This window comes from Gopherus evgoodei, chromosome 9 (genome assembly GCF_007399415.2).
Source record: "Gopherus evgoodei ecotype Sinaloan lineage chromosome 9, rGopEvg1_v1.p, whole genome shotgun sequence".
In the NCBI taxonomy this organism is placed as follows: Eukaryota; Metazoa; Chordata; order Testudines; family Testudinidae; genus Gopherus; species Gopherus evgoodei.
In genome coordinates, this window is record NC_044330.1 from 19,946,818 (window position 1) to 19,967,534 (window position 20,717).

A 20,717-nucleotide genomic window follows, 5' to 3' on the forward strand; every position below is an offset into this window, starting at 1 on the left:
TGCAAGGAAAGGGTTGTAACTATCAACAATAATCTTTTATTTAAGATTACTTCCTGTGATATACTTTGGGGCTGTAGTTAAAAATCTAAGGTCCTGATTCCACATACTAAAATAGCACTTTTGTAGTGAGGACAGTGATAGTGGGTAGATGCTTCTATCCAGATTGTAATAATTTTGTGGCCATGAATTAGTATACAAGAGTGTTGGACATTGATAGTATTTGGAGACAAATTCTCAAAAAATTGGAGTGATACCATCAAGGGATACATCATGCCATCATTCTACTTGAGGAACTACTGTTGCAGAGTTACTGGGAACTCATGGCCCTAAATGTTCTTGCCAAAATACATCAGGACACAGGCATTTGAAAGAGGGCAGTAGTAAAGGAAAAATGGAGGTTTAAAGAGTGAGTGACTTACCTGGTTTCTTGTTGGCACTCTGTTTAATGGTTTGACTTTTCATCTCCTCCTCATTAGCTTTGGCAGAAAAGGAAAAAGGGCTGGATCTCGTGACCTTGTGCATGGAAAGTCAACAGTTCCTGCCAGATGGGACCCCTGTCAGGCACTATGATGTACATAGTCTGTATGGATGGTCACAGGCACAACCGACCTACTTGTAAGTCAGTTTCACCTTTTTCTTCTCAAAAAAACTAGTGTCTTTGTAGCCAAATTGTGGCCTCAATTACTGAGATGTAAACCCTGAGTAATTTCCATTGCTATCAATGGAAGTAGCTTCAGTGGAATAATTAAGCTTCTTTTTGCAGGTCAATGATATAGCAGGTCTGTAATAATTAAATTGCCTCTCCTGTTTGTGTTCTTGGAAGAGAGAATTGATCTAATTCATACCAACATATGAAACTTTTGACGTTTGTATAACTCTAACTTGCAAAGCTCTTTGAGAACCTCAGATAAAAAAAATACTACAGAAGTGCAAGTGATTAGTCCTGTTATCATTTCACTGTGTAGTACATAATACAACAACAATATAAGATTTATAAAATATTAATTTAGTGTGAAAAATATTAAGGGCCAGAATGTGCAAGATGTGGGAATGCAAGTAGTTTTCCCCTTTTTTCACTAAGTCCCAGGACAGTCTGTATCCTTGTGCTCCCTGAGAAGGGCTGAGCACTTCACAGGTTTGTTCTGGAGAACTCTGATGCTGGCTGTAAAGGCAGCAGCCCCAACTTTCTCCCCACTGGCAAGTAGTTCTGATTTAGGTCCTCATCCTGTAAACCTTTATGCACATAAGTAACTTTTCTCATGTGACTAATTCTTCTTAATTCTATTTGCAGTAAAGTTAAACATGTGCATACATGGTTATAAATCAGGGCCTCAGAAGCTAAGAATTACATTTTCCATAGAAATGTGGTCTCTCCATTTGATGTCTCCTAATCAGGTATTTTATAGGAGAGAGTTTTTTCTTTGGTTGCCACATCTAATGCGCTTCTCTTTGTATTTTTGATATTAGTGCTGTACGCAATGCCACAGGGGAACGTGGAATTGTTATCACCCGATCAACATATCCCTCTAGTGGACGATGGGCAGGTCACTGGCTTGGTGATAACTATGCAAGATGGGACCAGCTTGAAAAATCTATTATTGGTAGGAGGAGTAACTTATTTTAATGCCCTCAAGCTTTAAACATCACAAAGGAAAAAAGTCTGCTGAAGCACAATGACTGCACTAGGAGTTAATTTTGTTTTTAAAGCTATTTCTGATGTTATCACTATTTTCAATGTAGGGAGTAGCCCTGAAGCCTGAATGAACTTCTTAGGATTGCCCAATGTAGAACATCTCTCCACACTGATGCAACCTTTAAACATGTGAAGTTATATCCAACCTGAGCTATTGTTTTAAACAGAATTAAACATCTCTTTGTCAGATAGAGTAAGACAGCTAAGACTGGCTTTTCAGTTAATGCTACACATATTGAAAAACACACTAATGAAGGTACAACGTAAGGAGTTGAACTATCAAGAATCTCCAAATTAGCATGACCAAAAGATCAAAGGGCATTCAGAGAGGTGATTAACGAAGATCAACTGCATGAGCTTGCCACAGATCTACAGGAAGTCACATTTCCTGTGACATACAGCACCCGGTTCTATGCCGTATAGTACAAAATCATCATTTGGAAAACCACTACGTAACCAGTGGGACACTGGCTAGTCTCCAGATGCTGACTGACATGGGAAAATTGATAGGTGGTTTTGTATTGGGAGATGAGAGAGTTTCAGTAAGAGAGGGACAAATCCTTGGAGCTTGAATGGGGATGCAGAACTCTTAATTGAGTCATGCAGAAACTGGGTGATTGAACCATGCATAAAGAGTCAACGGTATTTTTGCTGAATGACTGTAAGGTTGTATTATGTGTCTGATTAGCTTCAGTGTAGGAATGTAAACTCCAGTCTATGGAGATTTCTCAGGTATATGGATCTAGAAACAAAGAGGGATAAGACCTATAGGGAAAACCCTAGAACCATTCAAGCTATAAGGGCTTAGGCTGAGGTTTATGTTGGGTTGTCGTACAAACTACCAAGAAAAGCAACTCTCAGTGATAGAGTAAGTTTGGATGATATCACAGCAAGAAACTGGAACTGTGGCATTTTAAATTTTTATATCATGGGAAAGTGGGACCAAGGCAGTATCCCTGTCTGTAGTGAATCCCACTTCCCCTGCTAAGAATCCCTCCTCATTTGGCCTGACAGAGAAAGATGCAAGTGAAAAGTTTGTCTTATTTATTTTTTTGGATTTTTTGGCAGGTATAATGGAGTTTGGCCTCTTTGGAATATCCTATGTAAGTTATTAGTTTAAATTCCTATTGTAAAGGTTTTTATACCATTCTAGTAATCTACAGTATTTAGATCGAATTACCTTTTAAATGCTTTTAGATTGGAGCAGATATCTGTGGCTTCTTCAATGATACAACATATGAAATGTGTGCCCGGTGGATGCAGCTTGGATCATTTTACACTTATTCTAGAAATCATAATGTGATAGGAACTCAGGTGAGTTGATGGTTCTCTGTAACTTATATGGCACTGAGATTAGTCAATTCCAATAGCATTAGCTGCAGTTCCTTCCCAAGGTAGTGCTCTGTAATAACGAGAACCCTAAACTAGGTCCTGATTGAGCATCCATGGAAATCAATGGAAACAATCCCATTGACTTCATTGGGGCTTGGATCAGAACCTAAATTACAGTGTCCATTACCACAGTATGATGCCTGCCGTTTGGCTGTTTGGAAGGGAGCGGACTTCACTTCCCAGGAAGCCAGCATGGCAGCTACTACAACCAGCTTTATTTGGACTTGATTTGGACCCACAAAGATGCATGCTATACTTTCAGTTTATTGGAGTTCTCTAAATGTGCCGGTTTCTAATTGCCTAAAATTTTTTGTTTGAATTTGAGTCAATAAAGTCAAATTCTTCTATTGGATGCCCACATGCATTTCCCAATGGCAGAAAGGTGGATACAAGTGATATTTTACAAGACAAATAGTAACCCTGTTTTATCTTTATTTTTAGAGACAAGATCCTGTTTCCTTTGATGAAAAGTTTGAAAATATTTCCAGAGATATACTCAATACAAGATACACGCTATTACCTTATCTCTACACTTTAATGCATGAATCCCATGTTCTTGGTAGCACTGTAACACGTCCTCTGCTTTTCGAGTAAGTATTAAGTGTTTGACAGCAACATTGATACACAATGACTGAAGTGTTATGAAGCAGGAGTTCAGTCTTTGCCCATTCATAAACCTCATCTACGCTTTTTCCCTATGACCTATATGAGACTATGGGTATACCCCTTTCCATAATCCTTTGTCCTTCTCTCTTCTGACTGGCCCTTCCCCACCTCTGACTAATCGGGGATACAAAAGCAGGCAATCTGTCCCTTCCTGTAGGGAAGTGCAATCTAGGTAGCCTGAGCTGAAAAAAGAGAGCTTGTCCAGCTTATGGTGCTCTTTCAATGGCACATCAGTAACTTTAACCACATAGAAAAATGGTGGTGTTTCACTTCTGTATGGCAAGTGGAACTGATTGGCGGCATTAACCTGAGTATGTGCTCAGAATTAAAAATAAGACTGAAAAGATTAAGCCATGATTGACAATGTTTTCATTCTTTTAGGTTTGTGGAAGACAAAAATACGTGGGATGTATACAAACAGTTTTTGTGGGGCCCAGCACTGCTGATTAGCCCTGTATTGGATGAAGTAAGAATTTCCAGATTTATGTTCTTTATGGAATGAACTTTTAAAAGGAAATGTATATAAACATTGATTTAAGTTTTAATTCTTATTATAAGTGTGCTTTCACATTTCAGGGAGCTACAGAAGTGAATGCTTATATACCCAGTACACGCTGGTATGATTATTACACGGTAAGCAACTTAAGAGTGTTCTCTATACAATAGACGTTTTTAAAGAATTGGATCCTAGAAGGTGCTGAGCACTTCCTTCGAGATACTGTGCACCTTTAATTCCCATTGACATCAATGCCTCTCAGAATGCACTCAGCAGCTTGCATGGTCAGGCCGTAATATTATAGTCCAGTTATTTTTAAAAGATCCTAAACTCTAAATGAGCACCCAAAACTTAGGAAAGGGTCAAATAATTGTGATCTGATAGGACTGATCAAATATTATTTGTCAGTAGTTGCCATTTTTAATAGAAAACTGTGATTCATCAAATAAAGTTTTGTTTTGGCATGCAACCAGTTCTGCTGTCACCATTTTAAAATGGAACTGCTGAATATATGGAAATGCCAGTATACAGAGAAGCAGAGGTGTTTCGGAGTGACTGTCTGGTTTTCCCTGGTTAACAAATCATTTTATTCTGAGTTTCTTCATTACTTTGCCTAATTAACTAGCATCGAGACAATGAGACGTGTTCATGTATGCACATTGCATGATAACAGCTAGCTCATGCATCTGGCATATCAGACACAAAGCGTACCTCCTCTTTGTCCTGTGGCTGAATTGTCATCCCTGAAGTGTGAATATTTTGCAGTTGAGGCACCAGAAAAGTTATAAAAACAAAGAAAAAAACCAAAGAAAGCAAAACCAACTTGTAGCCAAAGTATAGCGCTCCTTATGATGTAGCACATGAACCAAATATTTACTTAAAGCTATAGCACAGTTTATTAATATTGCATCACAGATGGATTTGGAAATGGCCATATTTATGGATTTCAGTTAATGTTTCTGTGAGTTAATTGTATAAAATTATGCGTATGTGCATCACTACTTGTACATTTGTAAGCAAAATTGCATTCAACACAATTTTTTATGCCTTCCGACTCAAGAAAAAAAAAATCTCTTCTAGGGAAAATCTCTTGAAGTAAGGGGACAATTCCAGACATTGCCAGCACCTCTTGAGCATATCAATCTTCATATCCGGGGCGGTTACATCATCCCCTGGCAAAAACCTGGTCTTAATACCAATCAAAGGTAAAAGAAATAAATTGGAGTGTTTCCTTTAAAACAATTTGACAGTAATTTTTGAAAAATAATACTAATCTTCTACCCAATCTTAACAATTGTCTACATGGAAATTTGAACTGATCTGTTAATTTGTAGCTTGGGAAGTGAGTGAGGTTTATTTACTCAGCTTTTGAGACCTCAGTGAAATGGATGAAATTTGTATCCTGTGTGGGACCCTTCTTAGCAATAATAAAGTAAGCAAAACATATTTGTATGTTTCCTTATTTTACAGTAGCTTATGCTTTTTAAAGTACACACCTAGCACTCCCCTGCTTCCAACCATGTAAACCCCACTGATGTGTGTGAGAGTTGTGCATGCAGAACAAAGGCTGCATGAGCTCCCACTTTGTTTTTTCTTTATTGTCTTTCCCCATAATTTTGAGCTTGGAAATTATGGCAATGGTCTTGCATCTCTTGAGTGAATAGTGTTGATATTTATGAATAACCCGCTGACTTTACTCACGTGTATAAGATTACTCAGATAAACAGGAGTTGATAAGAATTAGTCCTAAATAAGAATCATATTGCTATTTCTTGTAAAGTATACAATGTCTGCTCAGTCTGATGATGTAATGGAAAAGTATATTGACACTGACTATCGAGCATATATCTGAGAGTGTGTGTCAGGGAATCCAGAAGTCAACTTACAGTTGTCACAATCTGTACAGCTGTGACTCCAAAGAAAGAAGGAAAATGAATGTGCTTTCTGGCTTCCTTTTTATTTTTGTAGCCGACAAAACTTTATGGGACTTACTGTTGCTTTGGATGATAACGAGGTCGCTCAAGGTCAGCTTTACTGGGATGATGGAGTAAGCATTGGTAAGTGTGATCACTTTTGGTATAATATCAAAGACGGGCTCCACTCCTGCAAGTGACAGCATACAGGTAAAATGGGATCAGGACCAAACTGATTTAAACAGTTAGAAATTTAAATTAAGATGTTTGAAAGATTAGGGGCGATCTCCTCAGAGGTGTCTGAAAGTGGGAGTACAGGTGGCTTTCTCCTCCCACCCTTCCAGAGGGTGATTCTTGGCTGTTCCTAACGTCCTCCAGGCTATTTGCTGCCCCCAAATGGTCTCGGAACACAGTGTGCTCCTTTCTACTCTTTGCATTACCCAGATACCAACTGTTCACAGATGGGGGTGCAGGGCCAGGATTATGTTGCTTAGATTTGGTTTATAAACCTAGGACTAGTTTGTACCCAACCCTGCACAGGTGTCTAAGGCAGGTGAGTGCAAAGAGCTATCCACCCATCTCTCAGATATTTGTACATGACTTTTACGTAGAGGACCAGGAGGATCCTTTAATTTAATTTGAACTAATTAATTGCCAAATATCCCTAAGGGAAGTTAGTTGTAATTATTTCTTTATTTCAAAATCTACAAACAAGTTTCTTTTGAAAATTTGTGCAGAATTCTAGGTCTGTCAGCTGAAATACTGTAGTTCAACCTTGGAACAAATTTGCACACTAACTGCATAACACTAATGGAATATGTTATTTATAGAAAGATGTGAACAGCAACAGGTGTTATGTGATCATTTGATTGTAATGTTTAAAATGAAAATAGCAAATATAAATTTGGGAAAGGTATTGTTTTTTTAAAATTTAGGTGCGTTAATGTTGTTTTCTCTCTTTTGTTAGAAAAATAGATTTCATTCTACTGATTTTTTTCTTCTTTTATAGACACATATGAAAATGGTAATTATTTCTTAGCAACATTTGCCACAAACAAGGTGTGTATTTATATATATATGTTGTCATTTTTAAGTTCTTTTTTTACCTCCCAATGAAATTTTTTCGACTCAATAGTTTTATTTAAAATTAAATCTACAATCATTCTTTTTTCTCCATTCAACTGTTTCCCATTGTAATCCATGCCATTCATTGCAACATTCCTGAATGTTAATGGTATCGTAGAAATGTAAGGTTGGAAGGGACGAGAGGTCATCCCGTCTGGCCTTCCATTCTGAGGCAGGACCAAATTTACCTAGGCCATCCTTGACAGGTGTTTGTCTAATCTGTTCTTTAGAACCTCCACAAATGCGGATTCCACAGCCTCCTGTGGAAGCCTATTCCAGTACTTGTATTAGAATCATTTTCCTACTATCTACCCAACCCATCTCTTGCTGCCGATTAAACTCATGACTACTTGTCCTACTTTCAGTGGGCATGGAGAACACTTATCACTGTCCTCTCTATAACAGCCTTTAACATATTTGAAGACTGTTATCAGGCTTCCCCTCCATCATCTTTTCTCAAGATTAAATAAGCCCAGGGTTTTTTTAACCTTTCCTCATAGTTCAGCTTTTCTAAAACTATCATCATTTTTGTTGTTCTCCTCTGGACTCCCTCCAGTTTGTCCACATCTTAAAATGTGGCGCCCCAGAAACTGTACACAGCTTAGGCCTCCCCAGTGCTAAGTAGAGCAGCACAGTCACCTTCTGTTCATATGTTACAGAATTATTTAGGCTTTTTGCAATTATGTCACGCTGTTGGTTCATATTCAGCTTGTGATCCACTGTTACCCGCAGATCGTTTTCACCAGTATTACTGCCTAGCTAGTTATTCCCCATTTTATATTTGTGAGACTGATTTTTCCCCTTCCTAAATAGAGTACTTTGCACTCGTCTTCATTGAATTTCATCCTGTTGAATTCAGACACACTATTCAATTTGTCAAGCACACCTTAAATCCTAATCCTGTTATCAAGAATACTTTCAACCCCTCCAAGCTTGGTGTCATCTGCAGATTTTATAAGCATACTCTCCACTACATTATCTAAGTCATTTATGAAAATGTTGAATAGTGCTGGTTCCATGTAGGACTTCACTAGATGCATCCTCCCAGTTCAACAGCAAACCACTGATGACTACTCTTTGAATATGACTACTTTCAACAAGTTTTGCACTCACATTAGTGTTTCAGCTAGACCGCATTTCCGTAGCTTGCTTGAGAGACTGTCATGGGGGACTGTGTCAAAAACCTTATTATAATCAAGGTGTATTACTTCTGCTGCTTCTCTCCATCCACGAGACCTTCAATTCCGGTATTGAAGTTAGGCTGACTGGTCTATAGAATCATAGAATATCAGGGTTGGAAGGGACCTCAGGAGGTCATCTACTCCAACTCCTACTCAAAGCAGGACCAATTCCCAACTAAATCATCCCAGCCAGGGCTTTGTCAAGCCTGACTTTAAAAACCTCTAAGGAAGGAGATTCCACCATCTCCCTAGGTAACCCATTTCAGTGCTTCACCACTCTCTGAGTGAAAAAGTATTTCCTAATATCCAACCTAAATCTCCCCCACTGGAAACTGAGACCGTTACTCCTTGTTCTGTCATCAGGTACCACTGAGAACAGTCTAGATCCATCCTCTTTGGAACCCCCTTTCAGGTAGTTGAAAGCAGCTATCAAATCCCCCCTCATTCTTCTCTTCTGCAGACTAAACAATTCCAGTTCCCTCAGCCTCTCCTCATAAGATATGTTCTCTAGCCCCCTAATCATTTTTGTTGCCCTCCGCTGGACTCATTCCAATTTTTCCACATCCTTCTTGTAATGGGGGGCCCAAAACTGGACACAGTACTCCAGATGAAGCCTCACCAATGTCGAATAGAGGGGAATGATCATGTAACTCAATCTGCTGGCAATGCCCCTACTTATACAGCCCAAAATGCCATTAGCCTTCTTGGCACCCAGGGCACACTGTTGATTCATATCCAACTTCTCGTCCATTGTAACCCCTTAGTCTTTTTTGGCAGAACTGTTTCCTAGCCATTCAGTCCATAGTCTGTAACAGTGAATGGCATTCTTCCGTCTAAAGTGCAGGACTCTGCACTTGTCCTTGTTGAACCTCATCAGGTTTCTTTTGGCCCAGTCCTCTAATTTGTCTAGATCCATCTGTATCCTGTCCTTACCCTCCAGCATATCTACCACTCCTCCAAGTTTAGTGTCATCTGCAGACTTGCTGAGAGTGCAGTCCATGCCATCTTCCAGATCATTAATGAAGATATTGAACAAAACCGACTCCAAGACCGACCCTTGGGGTACTCTGCTTGAAACCTGCTGCCAGCTAGACATTGAGCTGTTGATCACTACCTGTTGAGCCCAACGATCTAGCCAGCTTTCTATCCACCTTACAGTCCATTTATCCAGTCCATAATTCTTTAACTTGCTGGCAAGAATACTGTGGGAGATCGTATCAAAAGCTTTGCTAAAGTCAAGGAATAACACATCCACTGCTTCCCCCTCATCCACAGAGCCAGTTATCTCCTCATAGAAGGCAATTAGGTTAGTCAGGCATGACTTGCCCTTAGTGAATCCATGCTGACTGTTCCTGATCACTTTCCTCTCCTCTAAGTGCTTCAGAATTGATTCCTTGAGGACCTGCTCCATGATTTTTCCAGGAACTGAGGTGAGGCTGACTGGCCTGTAGTTCTCCGGATCCTCCTCCTTCCCTTTTTTAAGAAAGGGGCACTATATTAGCCTTTTTCCAGTCATTCAGGACCTCCCCCATTCGCCATGAGTTTTCAGAGATATAATTCTCCATGTCCTTCTTGTTCCCTTTTTAAAAGATAAATACTACATTTTTCCTTCTCCTGTCATCTGGGACCTCACCCATCCTCCATGAGTTCTCATGGATATTTGCTAAGGGTTCCAAGATTGCTTCAGTTAGTTTAAGTATCCTGCGGTGAATTTTGCCAGGCTGTGGTGACTTGAATACATCAATTATCTTGTGATCTGTTCCGGGAAGTTTGGATTAGAACCTTCAGAAAGAGCAGCTCAGTCTTGGGAGGAACTGTCCTGTTAGGAAACAAATATTTTATGTTCCTTTTGTTCAAACATGATGATGCCAAGGTGTGATAGCATAAATGCTCCCTAGCCCTCCCTTAGACTTCCGCTTCACTTGCCTTATGAGACTCGGAGTGATCCCAAGGAGGAACTTGCACAGTGTCTCCTGGTCTTGAAATTCAAGACCTTAAGAATAAAGCTATCAAAGTAAAGTAAAGGACAAGGAGAATTGCCTTCCTTCATACAGACTCTTCCCCTGGCCCCTGATAGCCTTTTCCCCAGTACTTGCTTCATTTCTCATTGAGTCACAGCTCTCTGTGATCCCTTCCAATCACCAGGCCCCGATCCAAAGGATCCAAGAATCCTTTACAGGTCTTAATCCAGGAAATTACCAGAGGCGTGAACGTCACTTTAACTACATGAGTAGTCCCATTGAAGTCAGTGGAACTACCCAGGTACTTAATCCAGCCTCAGTCTGCCCTTGCCCTTACGTCTAATAATTAAGGCTAAGATTTTGTCAGGGATATTTTAGTAAAAGTTACAGACAGGTCATGGGCAAAACAGAAAAATTCACGGAAGCTGTGACCTGTTTGTAACTTTTACTAAAATATCCCTGACAAAATGGGGATCTGCAGATCCGCCCAGTACTTCAAGTGGGGCAGCTGCAGGGACTAGGAGCTGCCTATAGCAGCTGGGGACTGCGAGGTACCCCTGCTACCAGCAGCTCCAGGCATCCCCTGTGGAGGCTGGGAGCTTGTGGTTCCCCACCACCCATGGCAGCCAGGAGCTTGGTTTCCTCTCCAGCAGCCTGGAGCTGCCTGCCACTCTGTGCAGCCACAGAAGCCGGGAGCATGGGGGTTCCCTGCTGCCACCAACCAGGAGCCGCTGCATCCGCAGGTTTAGCTAATCACTGCTGTCACTGCTGGAAGGGCGGCCAGCACATCCCTCGGCCCACATCGCTTCCTGCAGCCCTCATTGGCCTAGAGTGACGAACCGCAGCCAGTGGGAGCTGCAATCAGCCAAATCTGCGGACACGGCAGGTAAACAAATCAGCCTCGCCCGCCAGGGGCTTTCCCTGAACATGCGGCAGCCCTAGTTTGAGAATCACTGTTCTACCTTATATTTAGTGGTGGGCTCAAACTGCAGATGTGGTTACCCTAAGACTTTCAAAGAGAGAGATTGGTGCACAATCCATACCCATATCATGGTTCCTAATTTCAGAGCTGGTCTAACTCTGCAGTGAGCTATAACAAAATCCAGGTTCTGAACACTTGTAGTTTCCGGGGGTGGGGGGAGGGTGTATACATCGGAGTGAGATAAGCTGTTGTATTGAGATTGTCTGTCTGTAATTGCAGCAAATGTGCTATTTTTATATGAATAAATTGTAATAAATACATATTTAAGAAGTATTGTGAAGATATTTTGAATACTCTGATAGTGAAACTATATTTCATAAAATTTATTTGTAAAACTTAAACATTTACATATGCAGAAATCAAAGTAACATGAGACTAATAGTATCATTTTGTCAGCTGCACTTCTGCTGTCATTTTACCAATCTATTTAAATGAGTACATTATAGCTCATCATCTCCTGCATATTTTTAAAGACAACATGCCATTAAACACACACATATCTACAAATTCCCTGTGGTAAAGAGAAAAGCAACATGTATTATAAAGGAACGCAAGCAACTTGAAATATAGTCACATTTTAAAAAGAAGTTCTAGGTGGTTTCTGGTACTACGCTTGTCCTTACATTCATAAGCCAGTTTTTATTGTTTGCTGTTGCCTGTTGTGGTAGTTCGTAATGCGGGGGTGGGGGTGGGGAAACGATTGTGGAATCTTCCCTCACATAACCTGAAGGACCAGACAAAATTGCTAACCCTGCATTTCCAGAGTACAGAGATGGCTCCTTTCTAGCATCATCTGAGGCACAATTCAACCCCTATGTAGTGGGTAAGGGATGTGTAGGTACGTGGTTCAGACCCTCTCCACACTGGTTTGCAGAGCTGAACAGTCCTGGTACAGGGGTAGTGATCTGTACACATTCCCTCTGAGACGAGGGAGTTCTTTGTCACCTTGTGCAGGGCTGTAATTGCACAGAGGAGACCAGGATTTGGTCCACTGATTTCAACAAGAATTTTGCCTGATTAATGGCTGCATGAAAAGTGGATGAGCTATTTACATACAAATGGCTGTTGCAGAGCAGGAAATGAACCTAGATCTCTTAGATCCCAGTCCAGTATCCTAACTTGGTCTTTCTTCCCCCTTGGAAGAAAACAAAAGAGAAGCAAACAGATCTACAATTACACTGAAATTAATCAAGAACATGAGGTTACTGACCTTTCATGCTCTCCCTCACCTTTGGGTCTGGATTTTACCTGTTATTACAAACTGTACTAAAGGCTTGTGTATATTGGAGTTGAAGGAGTAATTTCCAGCTTGGGTAGACACCTCTGTGCTAGCTCTGATTGTGTTAATACACTCTAAATAGCTGTATTAGCTGCAGCTGCCCGGGGTGTTGAGAGGCTAGCTCCCCCGAGTATGTACCTGGGTTTCAAACAGGACTGTACTTGTTATAGCTAACCTGTCCTGCTGCTCGTGCAGCAGCAGCAGCAATTATGCTGCTACCTTTAACACACTAGCTCGGTCAGAGGCAAGGTGGATACGTCTACCCAAGCTAGAAATGAAACCTCTAGCTCTACTGTAGTCTCCTTAGTGGCGTGTGTGCAATCTGACTCAGCTGGAACAGCAGGCATCATTGTGCAGCAGAGAATATGTTTACTGCTCCACCTCTCACAAGGGTGTACCAACTGTTCCTTTCTCCATCTGGTGGGTGAGGAGGACAGGAGAGCCCAAGGTCGTGCTGCTTCCATGCTTCTTTGGGGTTAGTTTTTCAACTGGAATCCCTAGCAAGGAGCAGTCTACACTTAAGGGAGGACTGCAGTTGTGGCTGACCTCTGTGCGTGTACCGAAGGGAAGAGGAAAACCCTCCTTCTGCTGTCCCTCTTAACATGCAGTCCTACCTGGAGAAGCTACATTTTGATGCTTGTGTGTGTTATATACAGGGTACCTGTTGCATAGCCATCCAACATAAGAAACGCGTAAGTGGATCTGGAAAGAAGGAACTCCATGATTTTTAGTGTGATAATCAGAGATAAAGGATCATACTATAAGACACTATGATATCTAAACATCAATTTGATGGCAAGTTGGGACAATATGAATCTAATATATTTTGTTGTCTTTTCAGAGTGTTTTAGAAATTACGATTGTGCACAATGGATACACTGACCCAAACAATTTAAAATTTGATGAAATTAAAGTCTTGGGAGTTGACAGAGTCCCTTTAGCTGTTACAGTAAAACAAAATGGTGTGACCGTTCCATCTCTCCATAGTGTCAGCTACAGTGCTACAGAAAAGGTAAGCAGCTAATTCAAGGGTATTAAGCCATCTGCTGAATAATGTAACTTTTCTGCCTTAAACTTGGCATTGAATCAGATCTCAGTTGCAATATTAAGTCCTATATTTTTTAATAAATACAAGAATGTACCACTAGAAATAATTGCCTTGTGAAATCAAACAACCTGGAATTGTTGTATGATGTAAACAACACACAATGTAATCAAACATGGTTACAATTTGACAAAATAAAAAAGCAAGACAATATGACAGAGCGTATGTGCAATGTGGCTAAGTTATTGCTGCAGTAAAAATCTTAATCTTTGGTAATTCCTAACTCTGAGTGCTTGATTTTTTTTTCAACCCTTCTAAAAGCTTATTTAAGCTCTAAGAGAACTGAGAGGGAATATGGTATCTTCAACAAGTACTTACTGAAAGCTAGATGATTCTGTTCTTGCCACCCATTTCTTTCCTCCTCCCTTCCCGTGCTCCTGTATAATTATTAACCTTTTTTGTTGTGTTATGTCAAATATTGGCTATATGCAGTTCAAGGCAAAGACCCTATCTCTATGGGTTAAATCTTATCTCCACTGAAGCTATTGGCAAAACTCCCAATGGGCCATGATATGACCTTGCATGTTTTTGTGAAATATCCAACAAATTTCTTCTTATTAAAATAATAAAAAGATTTCTGAGGACTAAGAAACCACCCCTGTGACTCTATCATGTGTATAATTATGGGGAAGAAGTCAGTATTAACTATAAATCATAATTGTGTCAAGCACTCTTAAATGCAATTGAAACAAATGCTGATGATCATGGTGGCCTTCCAGACACATTCCTCTGGACTGCCTTTCAAATATAAACATACCTCCTGTAGCTGCTTTTAGGGTTGCCACTCTTCTGATGGAAAAATGCAAGGTTATTCCCACCCCCAGCCTCTTCCCCAGGCTTTCTACAAAACTGTATCATTTATTAAGTCTCACGCCTTTCTGCCTTGCACATGAAACATGCCAAGAAAATCTATTGTATTTAGCTGTGCTCTCATTCCTTGGATGGGAAAGTAGGAATTCCTGTGCACAGGTGAAATCAGAATGGACTCCAAGCTTATAAAAGGAAAGAGCAGGATTCTGATCTTTACAGGGTTCCTGGGAAGCCCATAGATTGGAATTCAGTGTTAAAATAAGTCACAGATAAATTGTTTCAAATCTGAATTAGGGGAAGAAGACAAAAAGAAGAAACTATCTAATAAGTAGTGTGAGAGCTGAAAAATGCAATGGCCTCAGGTAGATTTGTTGTTGTTTTTTTGTTTCCTTTCAAAGCTGCTGCATATTACTGGGCTTCAGCTTGAACTAGGGAAACCCTACTCAGTGGACTGGTCTTCAGTGGTTGAAGACAATGAAAAATTTAACTGTTATCCTGACTCAGGTGCATCAGAGGAAAATTGTACTGCTCGTGGCTGTATCTGGGAGGTAAGCAGAAATGATTTGTGTGAAGCAAGAATAAGGACTTTACTTTAATGACACTAACTTAATTTATCTAATTAAAAAGAGTTGCTGACTAGAGTTTTTAGGTATTTGATGAGCGTGCAGAATTGTTTTAACAACAAAACAAAATGTTTGAGAGATGAAAATAAGTATGACTATGTGGATCAAGGATGCCACACATTTTGGACATTGCTTCTCAGGGGATCACTTAGCAGCTTGCTTATGCATGGCAGGCAGCATTAATCATCCTTACCACTATACCCATCACCACCACTTCTAGAACTCAGGCATTTGACATTTTGCCACTGAGCTCTTTTTCCTGATCTGAAAAGAACAGACCAAAAGAGGAAATTGGCTGACATCAGCATCCCCAGAGCTGGGTCTTGAGCAACTCCAAGGATGTGAACCTAAGGTTTCTACACTTAGTACTGTCTCAAGTGTCACTTCATGCCTATTCTATTTTTCTCTCTTTCCCATCCTTCTCTTTAGCTGTTTGTTTGATTCTAAGCTTGGTTAGGATAAGGAGGACAATGGTAATCTGTACACCAGGCAAAGATTTCACTTGATTCTAATGGAAGTAAGATTGAGTCCTCAGTGGTAAGATCTTCTCGGTATGCTCAGTCAATAAAATTCGTAAGTAAATAGGTGAATTCTCAGCCATTTCCTCCTGAACAATAAAAGGCACTTCTCAACATTTAGGACTACTTGGTGCATGCTGTTTTCACCTCTCAACCCTGCTTGATTGTACACCTGTTCAGAGGAAGTTGCAAGGGTTTTGTTGTCATTGTAATTTTTCTTTATAATGGTGAGAAAAAGTGTATTATTTCCCCTGTCCATGTATTCAATAAAAGATGGGCTTTCAGGTGTAGGAAAAAACCCCTGGGCATACACAAAGTGCATGAACAAAATCTCACTCTGAAAATGAAAATACCAGGAAAAACCCAAGGAATTTGACAGGTGGATGTAGAATAGTGACCGCTAAGCACCGGCATTAAATGCAGTGTTCCTTACCACTGCCAATATAATATAATTTTATGAACAAGTGAGAGATGCTTCTATTAAAATACACTTAAGAAAAGGAAAGATAAAGTTATCAAGCGCTGTTGGTTTTAAATGTAAATAAATGATGAGGATTCATAAATAAATCCCAGGGAGTTCTTTTTGTCATATTTCTAAGCTACTTAAATACTCTGCATTGAAATTGTCAAGTCAAATGCTGTATATCTGTGTAATTTTAATGGGATGTCCTCCTCCAAGGGACACCACTGTAATGACGGAAAGTTTCTCTGATCTTAATTGCATAAATCATTGTGTTCTTTGTTAGGATTTGTTTTCACACTGTCAGCATTGTTACAGTAACCTTTCCAACCAGTTGCTCATGTAATGAATTACCTGTTAAAAATGGGACTTTTCTGGAATTGTCTTTTAAAATGAATGATCTCATGTACTGTTTTCTAATCTGCAATATATTTTTCAGGTTGCCTCTAACTCCCTTGTACCATCATGTTACTACCCAAGTAGTTATGGTTATTCTGTCAGTAACATTCAAACACCGCTTCGGTCTTACTGCTGACCTCTCCAGAGATCCTAGTATCCCTGACCGCTATGGGGATCGTTCTTCCCCTATTCAACACACTTCGCTTGGAAGTGAAATATCACGACGACAACATGTTGCAGTTCAAGGTAATTTCAGTCTGAATCTGTTAGGACAACCGATGATGAGATTAGTGATAATTTTTCATTTTTAGTGAGCTAGATGTTTACTAGGCCATACGTGGCTACAGAAGGGAGTAGGGGAGATAAGAATTGACCCATCTTTTGAATGGCTTATGAAAAGGCCACCACAGTTGAAGCCCCGTGCTCAGGGGTTTCCCCTCAGACTGCATCTTTTTGGGAGCAACTACACATCTGACTCCTTCTAGAGAAGTGGCTCTCAACCTTTCCAGACTAATGTTCCCTTTCAGGTGTCTGATTTGTCTTGCACACCTCCCAAGTTCCACCTCACTTAAAATTTACTTGCTTTCAAAATCAGACATACAAACACAAAGTGTCACAGCACACTAGTATTGAAGAATTGCTTACTTTCTCATTTTACTGTATAATTCTAATATAAATCAGTTGGAATAGAAATATTGTACACCTCTACCCCGATATAACGCGGTCCTTGGGAGACGACAAATCTCACCGTGTATAGGTGAGACCGCGTTATATCAAACTTGCTTTGCCCCCGGTCCTTGTTCCCTGACTGCCCCCTCCAGAGACCCCCCTCCCTAATCACCCCCAGGATCCCACCCTCTACATAACCCCTCTGTCCCCTGACTGCTCCGACCCCTATGCACCCCTCCCACTCCCGACAGGCACTCAGCGGCAGCAGCAGGAAGTGGAGCAGCGTTGACTGAGTCCGCTCCACCCTTCCAGCTCCCAGCCACGTCGCTCCGCTTCCTGCCATATGGTGAGTACGGAGACATTGGGAAAGTATGCCCCCCCCCCCCGTACTCACCTGCGGTGGGAAGCAGAGCGATGCGGCCCCAACCTGCTCAGCTTTCCTTCCCTCGGCCCCAGCTGTGTCATTGGGGGGTGGCTGGGGAAAGGTCCTGCACTCACTTGCGGCAGGAAGCAGAGCACCACGGCTGGGAGCTGGCAGAGTGGAGCTGGCTGGGGCTGGGTTGCTCCGCTTTTCACCACTGGTAAGTGCGGGGAGGTTGGGGAAAGGATTCCCTCTGAACTCACCAGTGGCGGGAAGCATAGCGACATGGCCCCAGACCACTCCTCTCTGCCGCCTCCCAGCTGCGGCGCTTCGCTTCCCACCGCAGGTGAGTGCAGGGAAGTTGGGGAAAGGATGCCCCTTACACTCAGCTGTGGCTGGAAGCGGAGCTCTGTGGCTGGGAGCAGATGGAGTGGAGTGATCTGGGGCTAGGCTGCTTCGCTTCCGCTGTTGCTGGTGAGGTGAGGGGGAACCCTTCCCCTAAGCTCCCTTCCCCCAGCGACACGGTTGGGGCTGGAGCGAGGGAAGCAGAGTGGTCTGCTCCTGGCACCCCGCTAATCCCCCGGGCCACTCTGGGACTATGGGGCCCCCAAAAGTGCCCTTCCATAGCTCCTGCCCCCAGGCCCGGTGGGTGGGGGGGAACCCCTGACCACCCCCGAGACCCTCTGACCCTTATGAAACTCCTAAGCCCAGGCCTGCCCTGACACCCTTAACATGCTGCTCGGAGCATCGTGTCAGAGTTTTACTGCGTTCTATGCGAACCCGTGTTCTAATGGGTCGTGTTCTGTCGGGGTAGAGGTGTACTTACATTTCAGTGTACAGTATATAGAGCAGTACAAACATGTCATTGTCTGTATGAAATTTTATTTTGTACTGATTTGGTTAATGCTTTTTATGTAGCCTGTTGTAAAACTAGGCAAATACCTAGAAAAGTTGATGTCCTTCTTGAAAGACCTCTGAACCCCCAGGAGTACACTTACCTTTGTTGAGAGCCGCTGTTCTGGAGACTATTTCATTATATTTTGTTTTATCATTGAAAGAGAGTGATCACCTTTTCTCCAAACTGCTAAAGATGGCTTGCTGTGCAAATAAGTGGATAACACTGCTTTGTTTCATACTGTTGCAGTAGCATGACACACTGATTACTGAGCAATTAGACCTATTCCATATGTAATGTCACATCACATTGTGTCCCATGTCTGACATATTGAATATTAGAAGTGGTGTGAGGTTCCAAAGTGCTTATTCTCACCTCTTTGGGTTTTTTTCCCTCTATGATCTCTTTTACAGACAGCTCAGCGTGTCAGTTGAGCTACCTAAGTTTCAACAAACACAAATGATGAACATAGATGTGCAGGGTTTTATTGAAGCACTGAGGTAATAATTGATGAGGAACCAGTTCAAGCCGTGAAAAATCAGCCTCCAAAGCTGTAACCCTCATAAGGTGCCTCAGAGATGGCTCCTGTTTGTTTCCTTTGTAAAGGAGACAGGGATTGAGAGTGGACTCCGGTACATTATGTAAGGTGTACAAGAGCTTGATCAAGGAGTCTGCAGCCGCTTACTTTTCACAATTCAACCACTTGTGCGGCATCGTCTTCCTTGGCTGTACATTCTACTATCTTAATTCTATGTAAACAATTACAATAATTACCAGTTATATACAAATATATATTCAAAATATAACATAAAAGAAAATAGTATAAACAGTTGAAGCAATATATAAGTTATAAAAGCTGCATGTCAGAGCTTGCATAACAGATGTTTGGATTTTTTATGGCCAAGAGTGGTATCCATTTTGACAGTTTGGGAGTGTGTCACTAGTTTACAGGAAGCAGAAGCCTCCTGGAATTAGCCTTACATTTCATTTAATAACATATGTAACCAAAATATAAGCAGATATTATTGCATTTTCCAAGCATGATGGGCATAAAAATAATTGTAAGTACCTTTTAATATTCAGTTAACAGAGAAGGCAAATTGTAATAAACCAATATTATAAGAATTAATTAGAATACCTTTACTAATAATAATTAATAATTTCTGTAGAGGTCTATCTCTTACACTGCCCTCATACTCTTAGTGAGTTAAGCCTGAAGTCTTAAGGTGATAATTAACTATCATTGTTTATTTTAGCAGAAATGTCCTGCTAATATGCTTTATTCCACAATCAAAAGCTACCTCCCACTTCCCCCATCCTCCCACTATCCAATACCTAGGAGCCAAAACCTTCAGACTGGCCCCTAACATCTTCTACAATGCACTTATTTAAGGCCAGTGCAGAAATTTTCTGGCATATTGAAAACTAAAAATGTAGAGGCAGCGTAAATAAATGGAATTTAACATCAAAATAAACAAGACAAAGGCTACTGTGCTGGTTGATTGTGTTTTTCATATGTAAATGAAGCGGCCACACATTGCCACAAAATCCAGGAAAAAATAGCCACAGAATTAGGTCCTGTTTGTTGTTCAGTACAGGGACCACAACTGTAATGTTTGCTGTTACTTCCCCTATGATGTTAACTTACATTCTTGAACATGACCACACACACACACATCATTTTTATCGCCTTTGACTAAGGAGAACTTTAAAAAAAAACAACAGTCGCAAGAAACAGGTCTTATCTATTACACTTTCAAGACTGCTGCCTTTCTTTTCACAGATTTATGATGCCAACAATAAGAGATATGAAGTTCCAGTACCACTATTCCTCCCTAGTACTCCAACAAGTACAGAAGCAGGTCGACTCTATGAAGTGACCATTAAGAACAATCCGTTTGGTATTCAGATTCAGCGCAAACGCACTGGAACAATTATGTAAGTGAAAACTTGGTTTGCTATAAATGACATTTTTATTTTAACCTATATGTTTGGTGGAATTCCCTAAATACTGGCTTAGCTTTGAATAGGCTGCATTTTGCTAAGCTGCCATGGTGTTACTGGTGAAAAGTACTTGATGATAAATTAATTAACTTGATATGTTTCAGTAAGACCTATTTCTTATTTTACCATATTTCTCCACTGGAGTTGGAAATGTAAACAAAAAATAGAAGTGTATCTGTGGCACC

The 20,717-nt window shown here is 40.9% G+C and overlaps 1 protein-coding gene across 1 annotated transcript in view; it reads left to right on the forward strand.

The window, feature by feature from the left end:
- The window catches only part of LOC115657626 (maltase-glucoamylase, intestinal-like), a 59,491-nt gene that overhangs the window by 9,103 nt on the left and 29,671 nt on the right, over nt 1-20,717 (forward strand). Inside the window, 16 exon segments of the mRNA XM_030575681.1 lie at nt 477-615; nt 1,468-1,601; nt 2,762-2,796; nt 2,891-3,007; nt 3,527-3,675; nt 4,133-4,217; nt 4,328-4,384; nt 5,328-5,452; nt 6,216-6,304; nt 7,170-7,219; nt 13,530-13,700; nt 15,002-15,151; nt 16,644-16,693; nt 16,695-16,794; nt 16,796-16,849; nt 20,312-20,466. Of these exon segments, the coding sequence (XP_030431541.1) occupies nt 477-615; nt 1,468-1,601; nt 2,762-2,796; nt 2,891-3,007; nt 3,527-3,675; nt 4,133-4,217; nt 4,328-4,384; nt 5,328-5,452; nt 6,216-6,304; nt 7,170-7,219; nt 13,530-13,700; nt 15,002-15,151; nt 16,644-16,693; nt 16,695-16,794; nt 16,796-16,849; nt 20,312-20,466 (1,660 nt within the window).